The sequence below is a fragment of the Cucurbita moschata genome, unplaced genomic scaffold (assembly GCF_002738365.1).
Source record: "Cucurbita moschata cultivar Rifu unplaced genomic scaffold, Cmos_1.0 Cmo_Scf00005, whole genome shotgun sequence".
NCBI lineage: Eukaryota > Viridiplantae > Streptophyta > Magnoliopsida > Cucurbitales > Cucurbitaceae > Cucurbita > Cucurbita moschata.
Genome location: NW_019268521.1, coordinates 2,802,312 through 2,822,939, shown reverse-complemented (window position 1 = coordinate 2,822,939; position 20,628 = coordinate 2,802,312). Strand labels below are relative to the sequence as shown.

The window sequence follows — 20,628 nt, the reverse complement described above, 5'->3', positions numbered from 1 at the left end:
ATTTTTTTTTTTTTTTTTTTTTTTTTTAAGTTGAGAGACCTATTAAACACAAAACTAAAAGTCTACGGAGAAATTAAACATTTTTTAAAGCCTAGAAATCAAATCAAAGCCTAGAAATCAAATCAAATCGAGGCGACAAAATCTACTAAATATTTAAAGAATTTGAATGCTATTCTACAAAAGGCAATTTCAGTTGATGATGGCAAAGGAAATCAAGTAGAGAGGGAGCACCTTGTATTTAGACTTCCTCCAAGCAGGATTTTGAAGAACTTGAACAAAAGGGAAGAGGGGAGAGCAGTTTTATTCGAATTACAGGCATGCAGGAATCCGTGAAGAACTGACACAGACACAGCTTAAACATTCAGTAGATACCATGAACAACATCATTCTAAACGTCCACCATTGCCATGGAAATTTGAATCTAAGGAACCAGGAATCGGCCATCTTCTGAACCTAAAACCTCCACCTGATTCCAGTTTCTTCTTGCCACAGATTTTCTTCACATCATCATAAACAATGGTGTAGTTTGAGCTGCTTATGTTCCTGGAATAACAGTGTTCATCACCATGGAATCTGTAATCCTGCTGCGTACTTCCCAACCCACTTGCCACCAAATGGCCCTTCACCACCATTCTCCCCTGCCCATTTTGAACATTCTTGACAGAGCTCATAAATGATCCAACCCCATCACTCCTCTTCTCATTGAATCCCAATGTCAAGTTAGCTAATGATTCATAACTTCCATTTCCTCCATCTTTGATGTCCGAGTACATGTAAAGAGGGAAAGTTTTCAGAGATTTGAATGAATAAACAACAGAAGATTTCTTCTTGGCATCAACACTACAATTGAATTGAATCTCCTGGTTCACAATCTGGCTGTTTCCATCATTTCCCATCACCATTGAGTTCCTATAACTAAGATCTTGATTTGTTTCAGTTGTGACAATTCCAAGAGACGATTTCACCCATCCACTTGACGATACCGATCGTGTTACCTTCGTCAGGAACACTCCATCTAGACCTGTAAAGTTCGAATTCATCGAAACGGAATGGGGCGAGACAACGTGATTCAAGAGCTTTCCTTCGGTTTTCACAGAGTGTTCATCCAACCAAAGATGAAGGTTGGCATTGATGTACCAGACATTTAAACCATGTGTGACACTGAATCCAAAGGTGTGAAGCTTTCCATCTAACAAATGGCCTAAAAATGGTGTGAGTTCTATGTCATAAGAGGGTAGATTGAAGGAACCAATTCCAGATATTGGCCTCCAAAGAAGGGGATTAACACCTCCTGTAAAGATAACAGTAAAAGGCCAAATGGCTCCAACAATCTCATCATCAAGACTAACTAAAACCTCCCTAAAAGGTCCATTTCCAGGTGAATCAGTGAGATTATTTGCAGTAATGTAATCATTTGGAAGATTTGAATACCAGAACTCATCGTTCTCATGAAACGACACATAAACTTCCAACACAGCCCTGTAAACATTTTGGGGAATTTCAAAGTTCTTCAACTGAACATCAGTTGAATTCTTAACATGAAACCATAATCCATCATTCAGTGGCAAATTCCGGGAAATAGGTACGATTAAATCAGCCCTAGAATCAGAATCATAGCCAGACGCTAATTTTGGAGAAGACAGTAGTATATTATCACCAGAATCATTCACTTCAGGATAAAAATGGATATGAACTTTCACATGGTATATTCCAGTGTATGTGTGATCGATAATGTTACCTAAATAAACAGCCAGAGTTTGATTCTTCAAAAGCAATGAATAATACCTCGTAATGTCCTTCCGAACTGTCCAAACGATCCCCGTAGCCCTAGGCTCCGCCGTGCAGCTACGAAGAATCTCAACACCGCTAAGCCAAACGCCGAAGATTCGATCGAATTGCCTTCCTCGACAAGTCGCCTTCCATTCGAGGACGATCTTAGAGAATTTAGTAAACGAGCAATGAGAAGGAGGGGTGTAGTTCGCAAGAACGGGGGATTTTCCGTAAGTGGAGCCGAAATCGTGGTGAAGAACGAGGAGTGAACATGGTTTGGCCTTAGGCGTATCAATGGGTTTGGTGACTTCGAAGAAGACGGTCGGTGGAGTAGAATGGTTGGCGGTTGTTGCGAGGTCGGAGTCGTAAAGCAGATCCGGTGGTCGGAGGGTGGTTTTGTGGAGATTGGCGTCGGAATGAAAGGGGAGGAGGAAGAGGAGGGAAATGAGGAGGGAAGATGAAGGAAAAGAAGCCATTAATGGCGGCATGGTGTGGATTGTTACTACTCTTCTGGCTGGGTTTTAAGGAAGATGATGAATTGAGAAGCCATTTTTGGTAACTTCGGAAGAAAATTTATGCTTTTTTGTTACTCCAACCATTGCAGCGTAAGCGATTTAAACCAATCAAACTGTTAATGAACTGCTGCAAATGTGATCATCTGTCGTAACCAGTAACCAACAGATAAAGATTTGAGACATTTTCCATATGTATACCAAACACCATCTACAAATGTCTCAAATATGGAAAATGTCTATATATATATATACGTATACAAATGTATATATCTATATATGTATACATATGTATATGTATATTAATATGGCAAATATATTGATTATTAGGATTTTTAACAATTTTTTTAATAAAAATTATATTAAAAAATTAAAACTTTAAAATTATCAATGAGAATCCCCGCTCTAATTCCCACAAAAATAAATGAGACACCCACCTGTGGATATCTCTAATTAATTTTTGTTTTTAAGATTTTAGGATTAGAAATTAAAAAAATGTCTAAGAAAATATTTTAATTCTAAGTTAAATTTCAAAACAAAAACTATATATATTTATATTTTCAAAAAATTTATTTTTATGGTTGAAATTACTAAAAATTCAAATGTTTATTTAATAAACTTGAACATTATATGGCGACTATTTAATTACACAGATAATAGAAAAATCAAACTAGCAAATTATGGGATGATAATTGATGTCATATCTAATAACACAAATAAAAATGTTGCACTAAAGATAATTATATGAACTCCTCGTTTGAACGGTTCATATTTCGGTATGCACCTAAAAACACTCTTGGAATGTCAATGGAATGTCAAAAGATTTGATAAAGAAATCAAAATTAAGCTTGAGATGTTGGAAACCAAATGATAATGGGAAACAGATTATTTTTTTTTACTGTCAAGAAATGAGAGAATGAATGATTCAATCTGTTTCAAAGTTCATCAAAGGATTCGGTTTAGAACAGAAATTTGCCCAGAATCTCCATTTAATAACAAAACTTCCAAGGGGATATAAGGGGAAGCAATGGACGATCCAAACCTGGAGGATGGTTGCAGTAGTTTGCTACCCGTTGCACATTGAATGGTTCGGAGTCGGCCACCTGTTCTCATCTGCCATATCTGCCGTAGATCACACAAATCATTTTCAGTTTTTAAAATGCGTCTGCTAAGGAGAAGTTTCTACACCCTTATATAAAGAATGAATCGTTTCCCTAGGATCTCACGCTAAGCGAAAGATGACTATCAACAACGTTCAAAAGAACACTTGAGAACAAATGTAAAGAGTAAACTCAATTTGAGTGGAAAAAGTACCTCAACTATCCCCTTTCTTGGTGCATGAATAGCCAAACACAAGCAGTAATCATTCTTTGCAGGTTCATACTCTATGGAATTACAACTTGATGATGCAGTATCTCTATTGATCAACATCTCCATGAACAGACAGTTAGCATCACGATATCCCTGTATTTCATTTTAAGGAGTTTGTTCAGGAGAAAGAGGAACCAAATGTTAATCGCGGGTTCACTTTGAAACGTTCGAGCAGAGATTGTGAAATGATATATATATATCTAAGTAAAAATAAAAAGGATGACCTTCCATAGCCGAACCACGACAAGAGCTTGCGTGTCCAGGAGCAATATTCGACCCAGTGAATCCGTAACTGCTGCCAAAGTACCGCTTGGAGACAAAGTCAGTTTCTCACCCTTTCTTGGATGGTCCTTCAAGCACGTCAAAGGAGAGGCTGCAGCAATCATGATGCCAAGAAGTTCCTAAAAATTTTGTAAAAATTGTGCAATAGCTGATGCGTAGCTGTTAGAACACTCGAGCAACATGTATCTAACAGTGGCCTGAACTCAATACTAAGCACAGGACTCATAAAGATAAAGAAGGAGAAAGAAAACCGTAATGAGCAGAAGTTCCCAACAATAACAAATACCGCACTTTGAACTAAAAATGCTCATAATAAACCTTTAAACCAATATTGTAGGATAAACTAAGTATTTATCTTCTCTTTGGTCCGTTACGTACCGCCATTAGCCTCACGATTTTAAAACGCATATGCTAGAGAGAGCTTTCCACACCCTTATAAGAAATGTTTCATTCCTCTCTCCAAATGATGTAAGATCTCACAATCCACCCCTCTTGGGAGCCCAGCGTCCTCGCTAGCACACTACCGACTAGTTCTGATACTATTTGTAACAACCCAACTCCACCACTAACAGATATTATCAGCTTTGGCCCATTACGTATCGCTGTCAGCCTCACAATTTTAAAACACGTCTACTAGAGAGAGGTTTCTACACCCTTATAAGAAATGTTTCGTTCCCCTCTCCAACCAATATGAGATCTCTTAGTTCACAATCACCAATACAGAATTTAAGATATTTGTACGTCAAGCTTGCTCAACAAAATAATTCAATACGAGTTCCAGCGAAACGAGTCCCAAAATCTTAGGAAATCGATAGTTAGAAAGCATGCAGATGGATGTATTATATACACGCATTATAATCGATCAATTACTGCAACCAACACGCACCTCGAGCAAAAGCTTGACCCTTTGCATCTGGCTTTTTAGATGTTTTTGGTTCTCTTCGCCAAATCACCTTCGAAAACGAAGCTATTGTTGAAAATGTTGCAGGGACAACTTTTGATAAAATGGCTCCAACTAAAGACCTGCTCTTGTCTTCAGACAGTCTTTTTACATGATGCCACCACAAAGTATACAAAATGTAACAATAATTTCATTGTACACAATAACTTGAGAATCATAAATAGCAAAACAACAGACAAACTGACCTGAATGCTGAAATTACAGCATCCTTTCCAACAGTGACTGCACAAAAATAACGTTCACTCGACTGCCCAACAATAAAAGCAGCTGAATTCAAATACCAGCATAATTTCAGAGAGCTTCCACGACATAAGCACTGCTCCTAGAAACAATCTCATAGTTTTTCCCATGAAATAAAGAGGCCATCTTTTTACCTGGAGCTCCATCAATGGCGGAGGCATAACACCGACGATTGCTGCATCGGCACAAGAACCGTATTTGCTGACATTCCATACTTGATATGCTAACTTTTCAAAAGAATTTCCAGAATCCTCCGTATCTCGACTGTCTGATTTTGGATCCCGAAAACGTGCCTTCGATTCTTCAAACCATTTTTGCAGTGTGTTCTGTGACCAAAGCATGTGTCAGGCTATGTTATACTAGTCCAAAACATATCAAGATCCATAAAGGCAGAGGCAATGTTTCCTTAAGTTTGAAGCACAGAGGTTATGATCAAGAACATATCTGGCTGTAGAGCACAGAGGTTATGGATGATTATCTCAACAGCACAAGAATCTAAAGCTACGCTATTAGTAATTAAGGAAGGTAGCAAGAACCTGAATATCAGATGCTTCAATGCGAGCAATTACACCGGGCATAGCAACCGAAACCTCCTCGAACGAAGATTCATGGGATGAATCTCTCTTCGAACCATGAACCCTAATCTTTAGAATTCTTCCAGGATGTATCATCTAAAACCCCACATATTGGCAATAAAATCCATCAGCATTGAAAAATAGGAGCCATATTCGGTGTCCAAGAAAATCAAGTTCATAATACACTCCTCAAATGATGTCAGGAAATTGCAAATTTTGTGAAATCTTGAAGATATGAACACCAACAATCATATTGGCATCTGGATTCTAAACTACCAAAACATTGATCAAATAAATAAGAACATCTACCATTCCACCAGCATCTTCCCAGGTGAAGGATCATACAAAACCTATAAGCTAAACTATAATGCTTTCTTAGTCAAACCTCTCTGTTCATAGAAACCAGATTTTGATTTTTTGTCATAGATTTAAGAACAGTGATCGCGCGATGATGAAAAGGGACTACCTGCTTGAGAATCAAATCCCCATTTGAGGAGTAAATCAGCAAATACCCACAAGAAGTCCCGACCAAAAGCACCTTAAATTCATCGAACACCAACCATTCTAAAGCGGAGATGTACTCCGCTTTGATCGGAGACAAATCAGAAGGCCTGATCTTCACCTTATATCCATCGGAACCCGCCCAACCAAGAACAAGGATGATAGATCGATTAGCCAGCGCCAGAAAGTGCGAATCGAGGGCGCATATAAGATTAGGGTTGTCGACGAGCCAGCCTTCCTTCCCAGCGCCAAAATCATCAAGCTCCTCGCAAGTTATGCAGCCCAACACCGTCGTGTAGGGTCGTCTCGCCATTGCCGGGAAGAAAAAACCTTGAATCCTTTGCTTTAATGGCGATGAAATTGAATCTGAGCTAGGGCCCATATAAGATGCCGCGAAATAATTAGATATTAGAACTCAATTATCGTTATCATTTTATTTTGGAAAATTAATTAAAAAATGTTGTAAATAAATACACATCAACGTTATCTTCTTTGCTCTGTTTTCAATGTTTCCAAAACTGTGAAAATGGCCGCTTCACAGTTCCCTCTCTGTAAAACCCTAAACCCTTCATCGCCATTCCTCCCCTCCACCTCCCTCACACCATTCTCCAATCCTCTTCTTCAAACCCTAACCCTAAAATCCCATCAAACTCGTAAACCACTCTCCATTATATCCGGTCTTCCAAATGCTTCCGTTCTTCCGATTTTTCGCCAAATTTCGCAGTTTCCATTTGCAAACTCCCGTCCAGACATTCGTACATTCGCCGGCCGGAGCAAGAAGAAGGGTGGAGGGCCTTCTCCCGGCCGGATAGAAGGCAACGCTGAGTTCCGGCGGAAATTGAGGAACAATGTCCGTCGGAAGAGCCAGAAGCCTGCCGAGTCCCATTTCTACCGCCGTAAGAACTCGAACAGCAATTATGCGGATAACTTTAGTGAGGATGAGCTTCAGCAGATTGGCCTTGGCTACGATCGGATGGTTCGATTCATGGAGAAAGACGACCCGAATCTGCGGCATCCCCATGACTGGTACAAGTACGGCGAGTTCGGTCCGTACTCGTGGCGTGGAGTTGTCATCGGGGAGCCTATTCGTGGTCGGTTTACGGACGAGCGAGTTACGATGATCCGCGAGGTTAAGGATCACGAGGAGTGGGAGAAGATTGAGCAATCAGAAATGGCTTCTGATTTCAGCGAGGGATTGCAGCGAATGGACAGGAGCAAAGGGTTTCGGCACTTTTGGGTGTTCGTGAGGCACCCACGGTGGAGGATTTCGGAGCTGCCATGGCAGCAGTGGACTTTGATTGCAGAGGTTGTGCTTGAAGCTGGTAAAGAAGAAAGGTTGGACAAATGGAGCTTGATGGGTCGGCTTGGAAACAAGTCAAGAAAGAATATAACTCAATGTGCAGCATGGATGAGACCTGATATCATATATGTGAAAAAGCCTGTTTACCAATGCAGATTTGAGCCTCAGGCAGAGTTTTTCCAGGCGTTAATGCCATTTCTCGATCCCAAAACAGAGCAAGATGTTCTGTTTGAGTTGCAGGATGATGAAGGAAATGTTGAATGGGTGACATATTTTGGTGGGCTGTGTAAGATTTTGAGGGTAAATCCAAAGGCATTTGTGGATGATGTTGCAAATGCATATGAGAAGCTGAGTGATGAGAAGAAATCCAAATGTTTGGAGTTTCTTTTGACTAACCACCCTGTTCCACTGCTGCATCCATATACAAAAGAGTGGAAAGCTAAGTTAGAGGAGGAGGAGTTGGGCTGTGATGCCCCAGATGACGACAACGAGAATCGACACAGTGACGAAAACGTGGTAATGGAGTGGATTGAAACTGATGACAACGACGACGACTATGAAGATGAGGCCGAGGATGTGGTGATGGAGACAAACGAAGAAGCGGAGGACGAGGAAGATGGAGGAGAGCATCAAAACGAGGAAGAAGATGAGGATTATTGGGACGAAAGGTTCAGGAAGGCGATAAGTAGTCCAGAAGAACTGGAGAAGCTGTTGAAACGCAGTGAAGAAGCGAGTGATGAATTTTACGAGAAGCAGAAGGGGCGGAATGCGGGAAGTAGGAAGGCCATGGAAGATGATGGGGATGAGACAGAATTGAGAGGGAAGAGAGCAAAAGTGAAACCAGAAGAATGGGAACGTATAGGGTATGGGCCATGGAGGAAGAAGATAAAGAAAAGCCAAATTCCTCCAGAGCTGTTCTTGAGATCTACAGTCAGGCCTTTCACTTACAGAAACCTTGTGAAGGAAATTGTATTGACAAGGCATGCCATTTTGGAAGGTGAAATCGGGGTATGATCTCATCTCATTGCATTCATTTTCAGAATAGAATACAAAAGTTCATAGGTTTGTAAAATTTAGTTCTAAAAGATGTGCCTGAATTCACAATCCTCCACTGAAGTAATTCATTACAAAGCTATTGCTACTACACAGTTTTCTTCTTGTTCTAGGCTGGTGAAAGGTAAATTAAATTATTCCTCAACAAAAAATTCTTCAGGAACATAAAACTTCAACCCAATGGCCTGCAAAATGGCAATAAAACAGATTCAAGGTGTTGGCCTGAGCTATGTTATTGCTGTTAGTATGAGAAATTAGTAGTACCTGGGCAAATCTGAGATCAGTATCACTGTGATCCTTAGCTCTCCCAGCTGCATCCCCCACGTAAAAACATCTGTCAACAGGAACCAGGAACCAGGAACCAGGATGAACAACATAAGCATAGTTCATTAGTTAAAATATCAAATCTTCTTCCAAATGAAAGATAATGAGGGAGAGTGAGAGAAATAACTGGTCTAGATTAATGGGGATGCCGCCATTGAAGTGGTTCTCCATGATCTGCCACATCCCAGGTTTTGGTTTCCTGAAGGGATCCTCTTCGGATTTACCCGATCCGCCTCCAATTCCACAGGCAACAAACACCTGCATCCACAGGCAACAAAACAACACCATACACTCACAATTCAACATGGCTGCAATTGCAATGTGTCTTCTGGTGAGTCTGGTCTGGTATTTACCTGAACTGGGACATTGACTCGACTAATAAAACTATCGAGACGCCCAAGTTTGGAGTCCACAGCGACCTGTCTCTTGTTCTTCCATCTCTCAATGTTGGATTCGTTCGTAAATATTACCTGCTTATAGTAATAGTAATGAATAATGTTTTCGAGAGTAGTTAAGCATGATTCATGGAGGAAGATTGACCAACCAGCTTGTAGCCTTCATTATACAAGCTCTGGAGTTTGTGTGGTATCAAAGGGTACATCAGAGACCACGCCTCGGCACCTACTCTGAAATTAAAACGCCCCAATCGCAAGGATAATGTTATCGAAAAGACTTGGCAAGTGTTTACTTTCTAAGAAAAAATTGCTTCTGACCTATAACCAAACCTTTCAAACTTCTGCATCAGAAAAAGCCTTACCTTTTGACAGATGTGTTTGCTAGACAGCCATCAAAATCAAATGCAGCTATTTTACTTGAATGATGTAACCCATCATCCTGAAAAAACAAATAAATTGAAACAAATCCAGAGAGTTTCACCAGAAGAAATAAAGATTCCATTAAATTTTCATTCATGAGTGTTCATGTTGATCGATCAGAATCAACATGGTGGCTTATAATAATTTACTTTTTACCTGCTCAAGAAAGATGAGTGTCTGGAATGCCTTCCATTTAGGTAAAAGTGTAGCATCCTGAATCATTCAACAGCTTAGTTATGTATGCATCATGCTTAGGACTACGTAAGAGCAAAATAATGTCCCCGACGCCACAGCTTAAAAGGAAATGTCGTCGGGGCCCCTAAACTAGCTATGCTTAAGTGAGTTCATGTATCTAACAAATCCATTTCAGTAAAGGAAAAGGGACAAAGGCAGCTAGGAATGAGAATGAAACAGTAATTGGATCCTACCTTATACTTGGTCTTTATGTTGGAAGCTGTAAGGACAAGGTCTAACTTTGGCAGCAAACTAGAGGCAGACAACTGCAAATAATAGAATTGATAGAAAAATAGGTATTATATTAGATAGCTTTACACTTTTGCTAGTAAACATGTAGAACAGAACTATAGATTCATTAAAGAATAAGGAAATACAAAATGGGGAAGATAAGAGAGAGCATAGAATAGATATCTAGAGACAATAAACAAGAAGGCAAGTGCTGCAGCCAGAATAAGCAAGTAAATCATATAGGATGAAGATTTGCACAAAGTTAACGAGTTAAGAAAACCAATTCAAAATCTAGATTATAAGGCAATCACGAAACATTCCTTACAAGGGTGTGCAAATCTCTCATTCGTTTTAAAATCGTGAGGCTGACGGTGATATGTAATGGACCAAAGCTGACAATATCTACTAGCAGTGGTTTCGGGTTATTACAGATTGATATCAAAGCCAAACATTGAATGGTGTGCCAGCGAGGACGCTGGGTTCCCAAGGGGGGTGGATTGTGAGATCTCACATCAATTGGGAGGGGAACGAAACATTTCTTACAAGAGTGTGGAAATCTCTCCCTAGTAAATGTATTTTAAAATCGTGAGGTTGACGGGGCTACGTAACGGGCCAAAGTGGACAATATCTACTAGCAGTGGTCTTGGGTTGTTATAGATTGGTATCAGAGCAAGACAATGAGCGGTGTGCCAGCGAGGACGCTGGGCCCCAAGGGGGTGGATTGTAAGATCCCACATTGATTGGGGAAGGGAATGAAACATTCCTTACAAGGACGTGGAAATTTCTCCCTAGTAGACGTGTTTTAAAACCGTGAGGCTAACAGCAATACGTAACGGGCCAAAGTGGATAATATCTACTAGCGGTGGTCTCGGGATGTTACAATTGCAGAGGTTTCATTCAACGGATTCCATTCCACTTTCCAACTCAGTAGCTAAACCAAATTATTTCTTTCAGTTTCAGATGGATATCAAGAAAGTATGACTTCAAATGATATGAACTCAGAAAAATGATTTCAACGGTTGCTACAATTAGAAATCTATAGCAGCATTTCACATTGTTCAGTACTCTACAAAGGGCATCAGTTTCCAGATGCATACCTCGACTTTCTTTTGATCTCTTTCTTCAATGCCATCTTCTTCATCCTCATCCCTTTTGCGGACCTGTTTATTGAAGGTGCATTGAGTAGCCAAAATGAGAAGATTATAGACACATAAACCATTGAATCACAGAGAACATTCAACCAAACAATGTATAATGATCGCTCAAATGACACCCAGTTCATGAAAACCTAACATTAGATCAATCCAGACCCAAACTGGAACTGATGGGCATAACAGTCACCTTAGATTCATGGCTTCTGCTAACTAATTTCTTCAGAGCTTCCTGGTCATCCCCCTGTAAAGAAAAGCAAACAAAACCAAGCAGATGGAATGAACACAGTTTAAATCTCAGAAGCATTTTATCAAACAGGTAGTGAACCCTGTAAAAAGACAACATCTCTTTCACTGGATGAGCAGTCAACGTTTCCCCATTTCAAAGAATCGAAAACAGACACTACTGAAGTTTTGTATTCGAACATGCCTTCAAGAGCGCGAACCCATTAATCTCCTCGGCGGAAGAAACAGGGTCGGAACCAAAAGAAGCGCAATCAGAATGAAACCAACGGGTCATGTCGAATCCCCGCCCATCTCTGCTCACAAAACCCAACCTCAGTGCCTTTGCAGGAATGGTTTTGGAGCAGTTCTTGCATGTGGAACGATTCGACTTGGCGTACTCGGCAACAATTTTTACAGCAGATGTAGACATTGGTGGACCTTGAAAGAAAATACGGCGACTGTGAGAAGAGAAACGAGAGAAATGGCTCAGTGGGGACTTGGGAATTTGAAGGAGGGAAGAAAGTATGTGGTTGTTACAGTAGGTCATATGACTGGTACGGACTGTGGAGCCGATCAGCGTACGGACGAGGGTAGAATGCACAAGGTAGAAGACGACGAGCGACGAAATTCCCCTTCTAAATTCTAATTGAGATATATATATAGAGAGAGATATATATATATAGAGAGAGAGAGAGAGAGAGAGAGCACATAAATCATAAGCGCCTATTTGTGATTTATGATCGGAGAGGATGAGACGAGCGATGATCCCCAACCTCTATTACTCTTGATTCCATCATCTTTCCACCAATGAATCCTTACTCCGAGGAAAGACTCACCGAAGAGGTTCTCTATCTCCACTCTCTGTGGCAGCGAGGTCCGCCGAGGGGCCCTAAGCCCACTCGCTATTATTTATCCACCGCCGTCGCCGCTGCTACGAATAAGAGACCCAGAGACACAAAGAATCGAAAGCAAAAGAAGAAGAAGCCACGCCTCGAGCCATTACAAGACACCGGCCCCGAATGGCCCTGCCCGGAGCCAGTGCAAAATCAGCCCTCGACGTCATCTGGGTGGCCGCCAATGCCCTGTGCTACTCCGGCGGCTCGGCTGGTGTCGTCTGAAGAGCGAGCAAATCGTGTGGCGTTGCAATTGCAGTACAAGGGTATCGAGGCTTGCCGGAGATTTCTCATTAGAAATGCCGATTCAGGGAGTGATGAAGAGGTGGAGGAGGAAGAGGGGAATGATGGGGAGATTATGGAAAGTGAAGAGTACAAATTCTTTTTGAATCTGTTCATGGAGAATGATGAACTTAGGGGCTATTACGAGAAGAATTGTGAAGATGGGTTGTTTTGTTGCTTGGTTTGTGGTGGAATGGGGAAGAAGAAATCTGGGAAAAGGTTTAAGAACTGCATTGGGCTTGTTCATCATTCGAATTCGATATCAAGGACGAAGAAGAAGGTGGCTCATAGGGCTTTTGGACAGGCCGTATGCAGGGTTTTTGGTTGGGATATTGATCGACTTCCAACCATTGTGTTGAATGGCGAGCCTCTCAGTCGATCATTAGCCACCTCTGGAGATTTTAAGGTACTTTACTGGTCTGCCCATGTGTTTAAACTTGAACTTGTTTATAATGGCATTCAATACAAAATTGCTTTCGATTAAAATGCATTGTAGGATCAGCCAGAGGAAAATCAGGTGGCTGAAGAACATGATTCTTGGGTTCATAATGAAAATGTAGCCATTTTGAATGATGAAATTGATATGAAGAATGAACAGAAATGGGAGGAAGAAAAGACAGCTGAAGATTTGATTTCTGGCGAGGTTAGTTCATTTACTTCCTTTATAGAATCAGTTGAGGTGTTCTTGATGATCATGCAATTGTCTTGTCTTATGTTCATTAGAAAACGAAGAACGATGATTCCTCGGTGGTCGTAACCGAATGCCGAAAACATGTAGTTTCTTCTGATGAGCTGATACAGTTGGATGTGTTGCAGGTACCCGAGTCGATTACGGAAGCATGTGAAGAATTTTTTGCTGCCTTCTTGACATCTATGGCTGACGACGATGTTAGCGAAAACAACGCAATCGAGGAACGCGAAGAGTTCAAATTCTTTTTAAAGCTGTTCATTGAGAATGAAAGCTTGAGAAGATATTACAAGAACAAGTATGATGATGGAGAATTTTCGTGTTTAGTTTGTGAAGGAGCGGGAAAGAAAACGTTGAGGAGTTTTAAGACGTGCGTTCGCCTTCTCCGACATACAACTTATCCTGGGAAGAACAAAACAGGGAAAAAACGGGTTAAGCCTCACATTGCTAAGATGTTGAAAATAAAGATGCTGGCTCATAGAGCATATAGTTTAGTTATATGCCAGGTTCTTGGTTGGGACATAGAAAAGCTTCCTGCAATCGTGTTAAAAGGCGAAGGCCATGGTTGTTCGTTAACGAAGCTAGACGTGTTGAAAGTATGCTAATTCATTTGATCAATCTCTTCCTATGCTCGAACTTTCGTGTTCTTGATTCATACTAACAATGCTGGAATTGCAGGACAACCCGGTTGGCAATGCAGGTGATAATACGAACGAAGTAGATGATCCTGTGAGAGATGACTCCACTGAGATCGACTAAGTTCACAACCAATCCGTCGGTGCAGTCAGGATGATACTGGAGAAGATGACTCGAAAAAGGTTAGTGAACTGTTCTTGTTCTTGTTGTTTCTGTGTTAGACTGGTAGATGAAGGTTTTGTGGTATTTTGAGTGTGAGATATGATATTTAGGCCTATTCAAAAGAAGCCCTGTTGGCTCCCATTTTGAACCCCCATTCCCTTCATTCTATTGGTTTCTCATGAATCTTGAAGTACGGTTGGGATGGAAAGAATAGGTTGTTGATAAATGCAAAGCTAGGAGTCTCATGTTGGTTTCTCATGGTCACCTTTAAAACTCCGATCCCTTTGACGTCATCTGCTACTAGGGAGAGATTTCCATACCATTATAAGGAATGCTTTGTTCCCCTCTCCAACTGACGTAGGACCTCACAATCCAAACCCCTTTTTGCTCACCGTCCTCGCTGGCATACTGCCCAGTGTGTAACTCTGATATCATTTGTAATCGTTCAAGCCCACCGCTAGCAGATATTGTCTATTTGGTGTCTGCCTCACGGTTTTAAAACATGTCTACTAGGGAGAGGTTTCCACACCCTTATAAGAAATGCTCTATTCTCCTCTCCAACCGATGTGGGACCTCATAATCCACCCCTCTTGGGACCCAACGTCCTTGTCGGCACACTGTCCGGTGTCTGGGTTGCGATACCATTTGTAACAGCCTAAGCCCACCGCTAGCAGATATTGTCTGCTTTGGCGTCAACCTCACGGTTTTAAAATGCGTCAATTAGGGAGAGGTTTCCACACCCTTATAAGGAATGCTTCGTTCCCCTCTTCAACTGACGTGGGACCTCACAATCCACCCTTCTTGGAGCCCAGTGTCCTCGCTGGCTTATCTCTCAGTGTCTGGCTCTAATACCATTTGTAACAGCCCAAACTCACCATTAGTAGATAATGTCCGCTTTGGCGTCAGCCTCACGGTTTTAAAATGCGTCTACTAAGAAGAAGTTTCCACATCCTTATAAGGAATGTTTCGTTTCCCCCTCTAACCGACATGAGACTTCATAATCTACCCCCTTGGATTCCAACGTTCTCGCTGGCACATTGCCCAGTGTGTGGCTCTAATACTATTTGTAACAGCTCAAGCCCACTACTAACAGATATTGTCTGTTTTGGCCCGTAACGTATCGTCGTCAGCCTCACAGTTTTAAAACGCATCTACTAGGGAGAGGTTTCCCCACCCTGTTCCACTCTCCAACCGATGTTGGACCTCAGAGAACTAATCACATGGATAATACTACATAAGAAGCCGCCATGTTTGCCATCTAGCTAAGAACGATAACGTTAAATTCCCTATACTATGAACATTTCAATCGATTCATTGAATAATTGTATCATATCAACTTTCAATACTCAACTCTACAAGGGAGATCACCAAAATTAACACACCTCATCTCTGCAGGTTTTGGCTCTGCCCCGAGCTCGTTATAACCAAGTCGGTCTCTAATGGCGACTGAAGATGAGAGGAGCAGGGCAAGGATGATTCACAACGTAACAGGGAGGAGAGTTTCAGTTTCTTTCATTTCTAATTTTCTTTTTAAGTTCATTTCATTTATATCGAGGCGAATCAAATTACATGAATTTCGAACAAATTTAGATTGAAATTCATCGACTCCCATTAATTTCTTGTCAAAATTCATGAATCCCGACCACATTTCACTTGGAATTCATGATTCCTAACCATTTTCGACGCATATTTATAAATTTTGATTGAGATTATGGTTGTGAACAGGTCAAAATTTTTTCATTTAATAATAATTTTTAAAATAACTTAATTATTACACAAAAATATTATTATTATTATTTATCATTTTTTTCAAATACAACCTTGACTATAATTCTTATAAATAATTTTTAAATAAAAACTATTATGAAAATTATTAAACTAATTATTTAATTAAAAAAATTATTTTCTAAAAAAATAATAATAAATAAAAATATAGGAAGAATCATTTCTAAGTTTGGGAGCCAAAAACCGTTTTTTTAGAATCTGAAATAATATTATAATTTAGAGATTAAACGTCTCTGATTTTGCCTCTGCCATTTAAAGATAAACTAAAACCCTGTTCCTGTGCAGCTGCCGATCAAGAACACAACCCATCCAACCCCATGATTATGGACTGACCTCCGCGGCACCTCAGGTTGATTTCTTCTTCCAACCCCTTTTTGATTCTGCTGTTCGCTTTCTGTGAATGTTGCGTAAATATTCCATTTCGCAGAACAATGTGATTCTGCTGATCAAATTTGAGAATCTGCTCCTCGAATGCCTTAAATCTCTATATTTTCGCTCCATCTTCAGTTTGGTTCTATGATCGTCGTTTAAGAACACTGAGAACTTCGAGGATCTTTTGTTATTTTTTTCTAACAAAACTCTCATTCAATGAGTTGAAAGATTAGGAAATCATTCCTTGTAGTACTGTTCTTTGGTTCTAAGGATTATGAATCTTGCAGGTGAACAAAAATGGATTTGAAACATAAGGGTATATCATGGGTTGGAAACATGTTCCAAAAATTTGAAGCAGTGTGCCAGGAAGTGGATAATATTATAAACCAGGTTATCCTCATTTCCTTCTCTTTTTTTACGTTATGTGATCCAACATTTTGACAATATAGTTCATGTGGTAGCTTTCTTATTGGGTTGATTGTGTCGCTGAATCGTTCATCTTTGTCGTGCAATTTAGTAATTTTTCGCTGAGGTTTGTAGTAGGAATAAACTTTTAAACTGATATTATGCACAGGATAAGGTTGAATATGTTGAAAATCGGGTTAGTTCAGCAAGTGTTAATGTGAAGAGATTATACTCTGATGTTGTTCAAGGTTTACTTCCTCCTACAGAGGGTTCTGTGAAATATGAAGCTAAAGCAGTGGCTCCGAGGGGACGTACATATTTCAAGTCACTGTCATACAATGAAGAAAAATCTGCACATAATGTTGCTAATAAATCATCTGTGGGGCATGGTACTATCAATCATCAAGCTTCTTGTAAAGTTCTCTTTGTAAATGAAGAAGTTGCTCGAGTTCCTAATCGTTCTTCTCTTCGGTTGAATGCTGGTTTACATGAGAACAAAAAAGAAAAAGCTGTTAATGAACTACTTTCGGAGAAAAGTGATGGCTCATTGACTGATAAGTTTGCGTTCGTGGAGTCGGATGCTTTTGATCCTTTGAATCGATCACTGAGAAATGTAAGTCGTGAAGTTAATGATATTAATAAAAGTTGTTCTTCGGTTTTTGATGACTCCGATCTGCAATTGGTGGATAATGTACTCTTAGTAGGGAACAACAATGGGGCTTTGACAAATAATGATGCAAGTAAGAGTTCTAAAGAGGATACGACCATAGAGTTCAATGCTAGTGATCCGTTGAACCATACGGCTAATCATAAATCTTGTCAAGTTAAAGTTACAAATGGAGAAGAATTTTTTATTTTGGATAACTCTCATCTGCCAATGGAATCTTCCAGATTCTCGTCGAAGAACGACGACGACTTGTCAAATGAAAACACCAATGAGTTTGTAAAGAAGGTTGGGATCATGGAACCTAATGCTGCTGATCATTTGAATGACAAACATCTTAGTCATGTATGGAGCGGTACAAACTTCGTCAGTAAAGAAGCTGATAATTCTAATATGCTTTTGAAGTCCGAGGTACCTTCAAGCAGAATCGATCATGCCTTGATAGATAAAGATTTCAATGAGGGTCCTGTAAAGGATGCTATCTTTGAGGATGATCTTGAAAGTTATTTATTGAATCTTCCCAGTGAAGAAGCTATGGTTTCTAATGGAAACCATCTGCAAATGGAGCCTGAACTACTTGCTAGAAACAATGATGATGCTTTGACAGATGCGTACTCTAATGAAAGTTTAGAAAAGGATACCATTTTGGAGTTGGAGTATGATGCAAGTTATCCTTTAAAGAACCAGCTAAGACGTATATCAAGCAGCGTAAAATATAAAAATGAAGAAGTTTCTTCAGTTTCAATAGATAAGGCATCAGATGCAAGTTGTAAAGAACAAGACAATTTAGAATTATCAACTGAGTTAACTTTGCATTGTGATGAAGAGTCGATTAAGGGCAGTTCGTGCATTTATGGTAATGAACGTGACGGGGATATTGCGACCTCAATTCGAAATCCCCAGGAAACTTCGGTTCATGGTGCTGATGTTGAATCCATCCATAAAGTAGGGGAACCTCCTAGCATCTCGTCGAACAATTTAGTTGACTTATCACCTAGGATGGAGACACGTTTGAGGTACTTCGAAAATGTTCCACATGCTACTTCTTCCGAACTGGCTTCTGTAGTTTTAACTAGTGGGGAAACTGTAAAAGAGACAAAGTCAGTCTCCTCTCTGAAACCGCTACCGAAGGGTTCGTGTTCTGCTTCCAGAAGTTCGGTTGACAACTTTTCTAGTAGCACCGTTCATGAAAAACCTGTCGATCAGCGTGCATACATTGAGTGTAGATCTCGTCCATCTTTCAAAGTGGTCACTCATGCATCTAATGGAAACAAGGCTTCAGAGACGAGGTTTAACTCCTCCAGAAGCTCCTTATCATCATTTGAATCACTTGGTCTGTACTCTTATCTTCTATCCTAGGATAAGTGTGTGTGTTTTCTTATGATTTTCTTAAACAATTCATGATTCAGCAGGAACTCATGCCAGTAGCCAGGTTGAGTTTTCCAAATCTACTGGTTCTGGGATTCTAAGTTTCTCTACTGAAGTAGGTATGTCCCAAAGCTTGTGTTCATACTATTTTGTAAATTCCTTGCTGTTATCTATAATTATTATGATGTGGTGGTAGTTCAATCTGTTGGCTATGGAGAAAATCTTTCATTAGGAATAAAGCAACAGTCTTAAAAACTTTTCTCAGGTTGTCCATATGATTCGAGTGGCCATATTCTGGATTTTGAAATGGAAACAGTGGATTTGGGACATAGGGTGACCGTCGAAGACGAGTGTGGCGTTATTGACTATAAAGCTCTCCATGCCGTCTCTCGCCGAACCCAAAAGCTCCGTTCTTACAAGGTCCATATATTATCTAAAGTTACATATATGAGCTTCCTCTTGCAATGTTAAGTTTATTTAAGACCTGGAAACACCTCTCGTTCTTTAAGATGATAATGTTTAACGATAACTTTTACCATCCGTTTCTGATCTATTTTTCTTTTCTTTCTGAAAATAGAAGAGAATCCAGGATGCTTTTACTACCAAAAAGAGGTTGGCAAAGGATTATGAACAGCTAGCAATCTGGTATGGAGATACTGATCTGGACTCCATCACAGACAGTTCCCAGCAGTCGAACAAGAAGAACGCATCCGATTCCGAGTGGGAGCTCTTGTAAATAAGACAGCTAATTCACTTCGTCTCGGCAATCAAACTTGTTTCCAGGTGGAGGAGAATCTTACATGCTGGAGATGAAGAGGAAGCTCGTCTGTTAATATCTACTCAAGATTAAGGTTCATCACTTTATCTATTAGTGCATAACACCAGGCATAAGTTACCTTGGAAATTCCTAAATAAACGAGTTGCAAGAAATTTTGCACATATTGGCACTCTTTCTGGGCTATGAACCTTTGATACTTCAATTAATTTCATATCCTTGGTAAATAAAGCTGTCTTGTTTTATCTTTTTGGGAAAGATCTACTCTTTTTTTGACCTTTTGAACAGAACACTCGTGGGCTTGTCGAGTTCAACAATTAGAAGCGCTTTTGGTGTTCGTTCTTCCCATCCAGACACTTGGACGACATCGCATTCCACGTTCAACCACTCTCAAGCTTACAGGCGCCCATTCTTTGCTCATGATGTCAATGAAATAGAAAGTGACAAACAGTAAGTCTTAACTTTGCATTTTGTGGCTCTGCCGTATACTTTTTATTGTCATCTGAACTTTTACTACAAAGATTAGCATCTGACTGCCATCATGTTGGAATGATTGTCTCTGTCTCTTCGTGTCGGGACAGCCTGGAACTGCTATGTAGTATAGTTTTACTTCTCGTTGCTTCAATAAACAAAATTCAAACTCAAATCACATGACTTTGGGGATCTGGTCTTTTGAAGTGAAGAAGATCATCACTGTGTCTTTGCCACACTAATGTGAAAGGGTGTTGATTCAATGGTCTCATTCAGGATTCTGTTTTTGGATATCTTTATTAAAGTAGTGGACTAGCCATATCCTCTTGAGATTCTAAAATAGTGTAGCTTTACAGGAGCACGAGAATTACTGTAGGAGTTTGAAAAGGATTGTCTTTTGCCTATCTCCAAAGGCTGATATGCTGACATACTAGGGGATGAATTTGACTAAATCATAAGTTATTGTGAGTGTTTATGATGAAGCTCCCACTTAGATTAGTTTGGTTCTGATTGCCTACCTAGTATTGCCATGTAGTGGAAATCAGATAAGCAGCTGACATCAGTTTTTCTCTCCTTTTGTAA

The 20,628-nt window shown here is 40.1% G+C and overlaps 6 protein-coding genes across 10 annotated transcripts; 3 read left to right on the top strand and 3 right to left on the bottom strand.

Annotated features, from left to right (window-relative positions):
* Positions 1 to 276: 276 nt before the first annotated feature.
* Positions 277 to 2,479, bottom strand: LOC111442629 (peptide-N4-(N-acetyl-beta-glucosaminyl)asparagine amidase A). Of its 2 annotated transcripts, XM_023080074.1 has the most exons (2): positions 1,786 to 2,479; positions 277 to 1,479 (listed from the first exon to the last, which is right to left on the bottom strand). In XM_023080074.1, exons 1-2 carry the CDS (start codon positions 2,256 to 2,258, stop codon positions 384 to 386), a joined length of 1,569 nt encoding a protein of 522 aa, XP_022935842.1. In that variant the 5' UTR covers positions 2,259 to 2,479; the 3' UTR covers positions 277 to 383. The 2 variants fall into 2 exon arrangements, with proteins under 2 accessions (XP_022935842.1, XP_022935841.1); XM_023080073.1 differs by having other exon boundaries at positions 277 to 2,479.
* Positions 2,480 to 3,191: 712 nt separating this feature from the next.
* LOC111443570 (rab3 GTPase-activating protein non-catalytic subunit) lies at positions 3,192 to 6,835 on the bottom strand. Its single transcript, XM_023081437.1, has 8 exons — positions 6,178 to 6,835; positions 5,673 to 5,807; positions 5,271 to 5,462; positions 5,082 to 5,143; positions 4,822 to 4,979; positions 3,878 to 4,026; positions 3,597 to 3,746; positions 3,192 to 3,404 (listed from the first exon to the last, which is right to left on the bottom strand). The coding sequence occupies exons 1-8, from the start codon at positions 6,592 to 6,594 to the stop codon at positions 3,228 to 3,230; spliced, it is 1,440 nt and encodes a 479-aa protein (XP_022937205.1). The 5' UTR covers positions 6,595 to 6,835; the 3' UTR covers positions 3,192 to 3,227.
* Positions 6,734 to 8,656, top strand: LOC111443567. The gene has a single exon (XM_023081434.1). The coding sequence runs from the start codon at positions 6,739 to 6,741 to the stop codon at positions 8,524 to 8,526; it is 1,788 nt and encodes a 595-aa protein (XP_022937202.1). The 5' UTR covers positions 6,734 to 6,738; the 3' UTR covers positions 8,527 to 8,656.
* LOC111443571 (polynucleotide 3'-phosphatase ZDP) lies at positions 8,516 to 12,176 on the bottom strand. 2 transcript variants are annotated; one of them, XM_023081439.1, is made up of 12 exons: positions 12,083 to 12,176; positions 11,751 to 11,983; positions 11,511 to 11,564; positions 11,267 to 11,329; positions 10,133 to 10,204; positions 9,861 to 9,917; positions 9,647 to 9,723; positions 9,434 to 9,515; positions 9,243 to 9,359; positions 9,017 to 9,147; positions 8,830 to 8,899; positions 8,590 to 8,750 (listed from the first exon to the last, which is right to left on the bottom strand). In XM_023081439.1, the coding sequence occupies exons 1-12, from the start codon at positions 12,090 to 12,092 to the stop codon at positions 8,700 to 8,702; spliced, it is 1,017 nt and encodes a 338-aa protein (XP_022937207.1). In that variant the 5' UTR covers positions 12,093 to 12,176; the 3' UTR covers positions 8,590 to 8,699. The 2 variants fall into 2 exon arrangements, with proteins under 2 accessions (XP_022937206.1, XP_022937207.1); XM_023081438.1 differs by having other exon boundaries at positions 8,516 to 8,750; positions 11,751 to 12,123.
* Positions 12,177 to 12,242: 66 nt separating this feature from the next.
* Positions 12,243 to 15,869, top strand: LOC111443568. 2 transcript variants are annotated; one of them, XM_023081436.1, is made up of 5 exons: positions 12,243 to 13,126; positions 13,223 to 13,363; positions 13,537 to 14,004; positions 14,087 to 14,226; positions 15,602 to 15,869. In XM_023081436.1, the coding sequence occupies exons 1-4, from the start codon at positions 12,353 to 12,355 to the stop codon at positions 14,165 to 14,167; spliced, it is 1,464 nt and encodes a 487-aa protein (XP_022937204.1). In that variant the 5' UTR covers positions 12,243 to 12,352; the 3' UTR covers positions 14,168 to 14,226; positions 15,602 to 15,869. The 2 variants fall into 2 exon arrangements, with proteins under 2 accessions (XP_022937204.1, XP_022937203.1); XM_023081435.1 differs by having other exon boundaries at positions 13,217 to 13,363.
* Positions 15,870 to 16,076: 207 nt separating this feature from the next.
* On the top strand, positions 16,077 to 19,827 carry LOC111443565. 2 transcript variants are annotated; one of them, XM_023081432.1, is made up of 6 exons: positions 16,077 to 16,340; positions 16,651 to 16,753; positions 16,938 to 18,765; positions 18,845 to 18,919; positions 19,066 to 19,220; positions 19,378 to 19,827. In XM_023081432.1, the coding sequence occupies exons 2-6, from the start codon at positions 16,661 to 16,663 to the stop codon at positions 19,534 to 19,536; spliced, it is 2,310 nt and encodes a 769-aa protein (XP_022937200.1). In that variant the 5' UTR covers positions 16,077 to 16,340; positions 16,651 to 16,660; the 3' UTR covers positions 19,537 to 19,827. The 2 variants fall into 2 exon arrangements, with proteins under 2 accessions (XP_022937200.1, XP_022937199.1); XM_023081431.1 differs by having other exon boundaries at positions 16,277 to 16,340; positions 18,842 to 18,919.
* The last annotated feature ends 801 nt before the right edge of the window (positions 19,828 to 20,628 follow it).

Excerpts from the sequence above, each read along its gene's own strand:
- LOC111442629 (XM_023080073.1), bottom strand. The coding sequence starts at position 2,258 with ATGCCGCCATTAATGGCTTCTTTTCCTTCATCTTCCCTCCTCATTTCC.
- LOC111443570 (XM_023081437.1), bottom strand. The coding sequence starts at position 6,594 with ATGGGCCCTAGCTCAGATTCAATTTCATCGCCATTAAAGCAAAGGATT. Across the intron at positions 5,144-5,270 it reads CGCCATTGATGGAGCTCCAG|TCGAGTGAACGTTATTTTTG; the intron begins GTAAAAAGATGG and ends ATTGTTGGGCAG. Across the intron at positions 3,747-3,877 it reads TCGTGGTTCGGCTATGGAAG|GGATATCGTGATGCTAACTG; the intron begins GTCATCCTTTTT and ends AATGAAATACAG.
- LOC111443567 (XM_023081434.1), top strand. The coding sequence starts at position 6,739 with ATGGCCGCTTCACAGTTCCCTCTCTGTAAAACCCTAAACCCTTCATCG.
- LOC111443571 (XM_023081438.1), bottom strand. The coding sequence starts at position 12,092 with ATGACCTACTGTAACAACCACATACTTTCTTCCCTCCTTCAAATTCCC. Across the intron at positions 11,330-11,510 it reads GCAGAAGCCATGAATCTAAG|GTCCGCAAAAGGGATGAGGA; the intron begins GTGACTGTTATG and ends TTCAATAAACAG. Across the intron at positions 9,724-9,860 it reads CACTCATCTTTCTTGAGCAG|GATGATGGGTTACATCATTC; the intron begins GTAAAAAGTAAA and ends TTGTTTTTTCAG.
- LOC111443568 (XM_023081435.1), top strand. The coding sequence starts at position 12,353 with ATGAATCCTTACTCCGAGGAAAGACTCACCGAAGAGGTTCTCTATCTC. Across the intron at positions 13,127-13,216 it reads CCACCTCTGGAGATTTTAAG|GATCAGCCAGAGGAAAATCA; the intron begins GTACTTTACTGG and ends AATGCATTGTAG. Across the intron at positions 13,364-13,536 it reads AAGATTTGATTTCTGGCGAG|GTACCCGAGTCGATTACGGA; the intron begins GTTAGTTCATTT and ends GATGTGTTGCAG.
- LOC111443565 (XM_023081431.1), top strand. The coding sequence starts at position 16,661 with ATGGATTTGAAACATAAGGGTATATCATGGGTTGGAAACATGTTCCAA. Across the intron at positions 16,754-16,937 it reads TGGATAATATTATAAACCAG|GATAAGGTTGAATATGTTGA; the intron begins GTTATCCTCATT and ends TATTATGCACAG. Across the intron at positions 18,766-18,841 it reads ATCATCATTTGAATCACTTG|CAGGAACTCATGCCAGTAGC; the intron begins GTCTGTACTCTT and ends TTCATGATTCAG.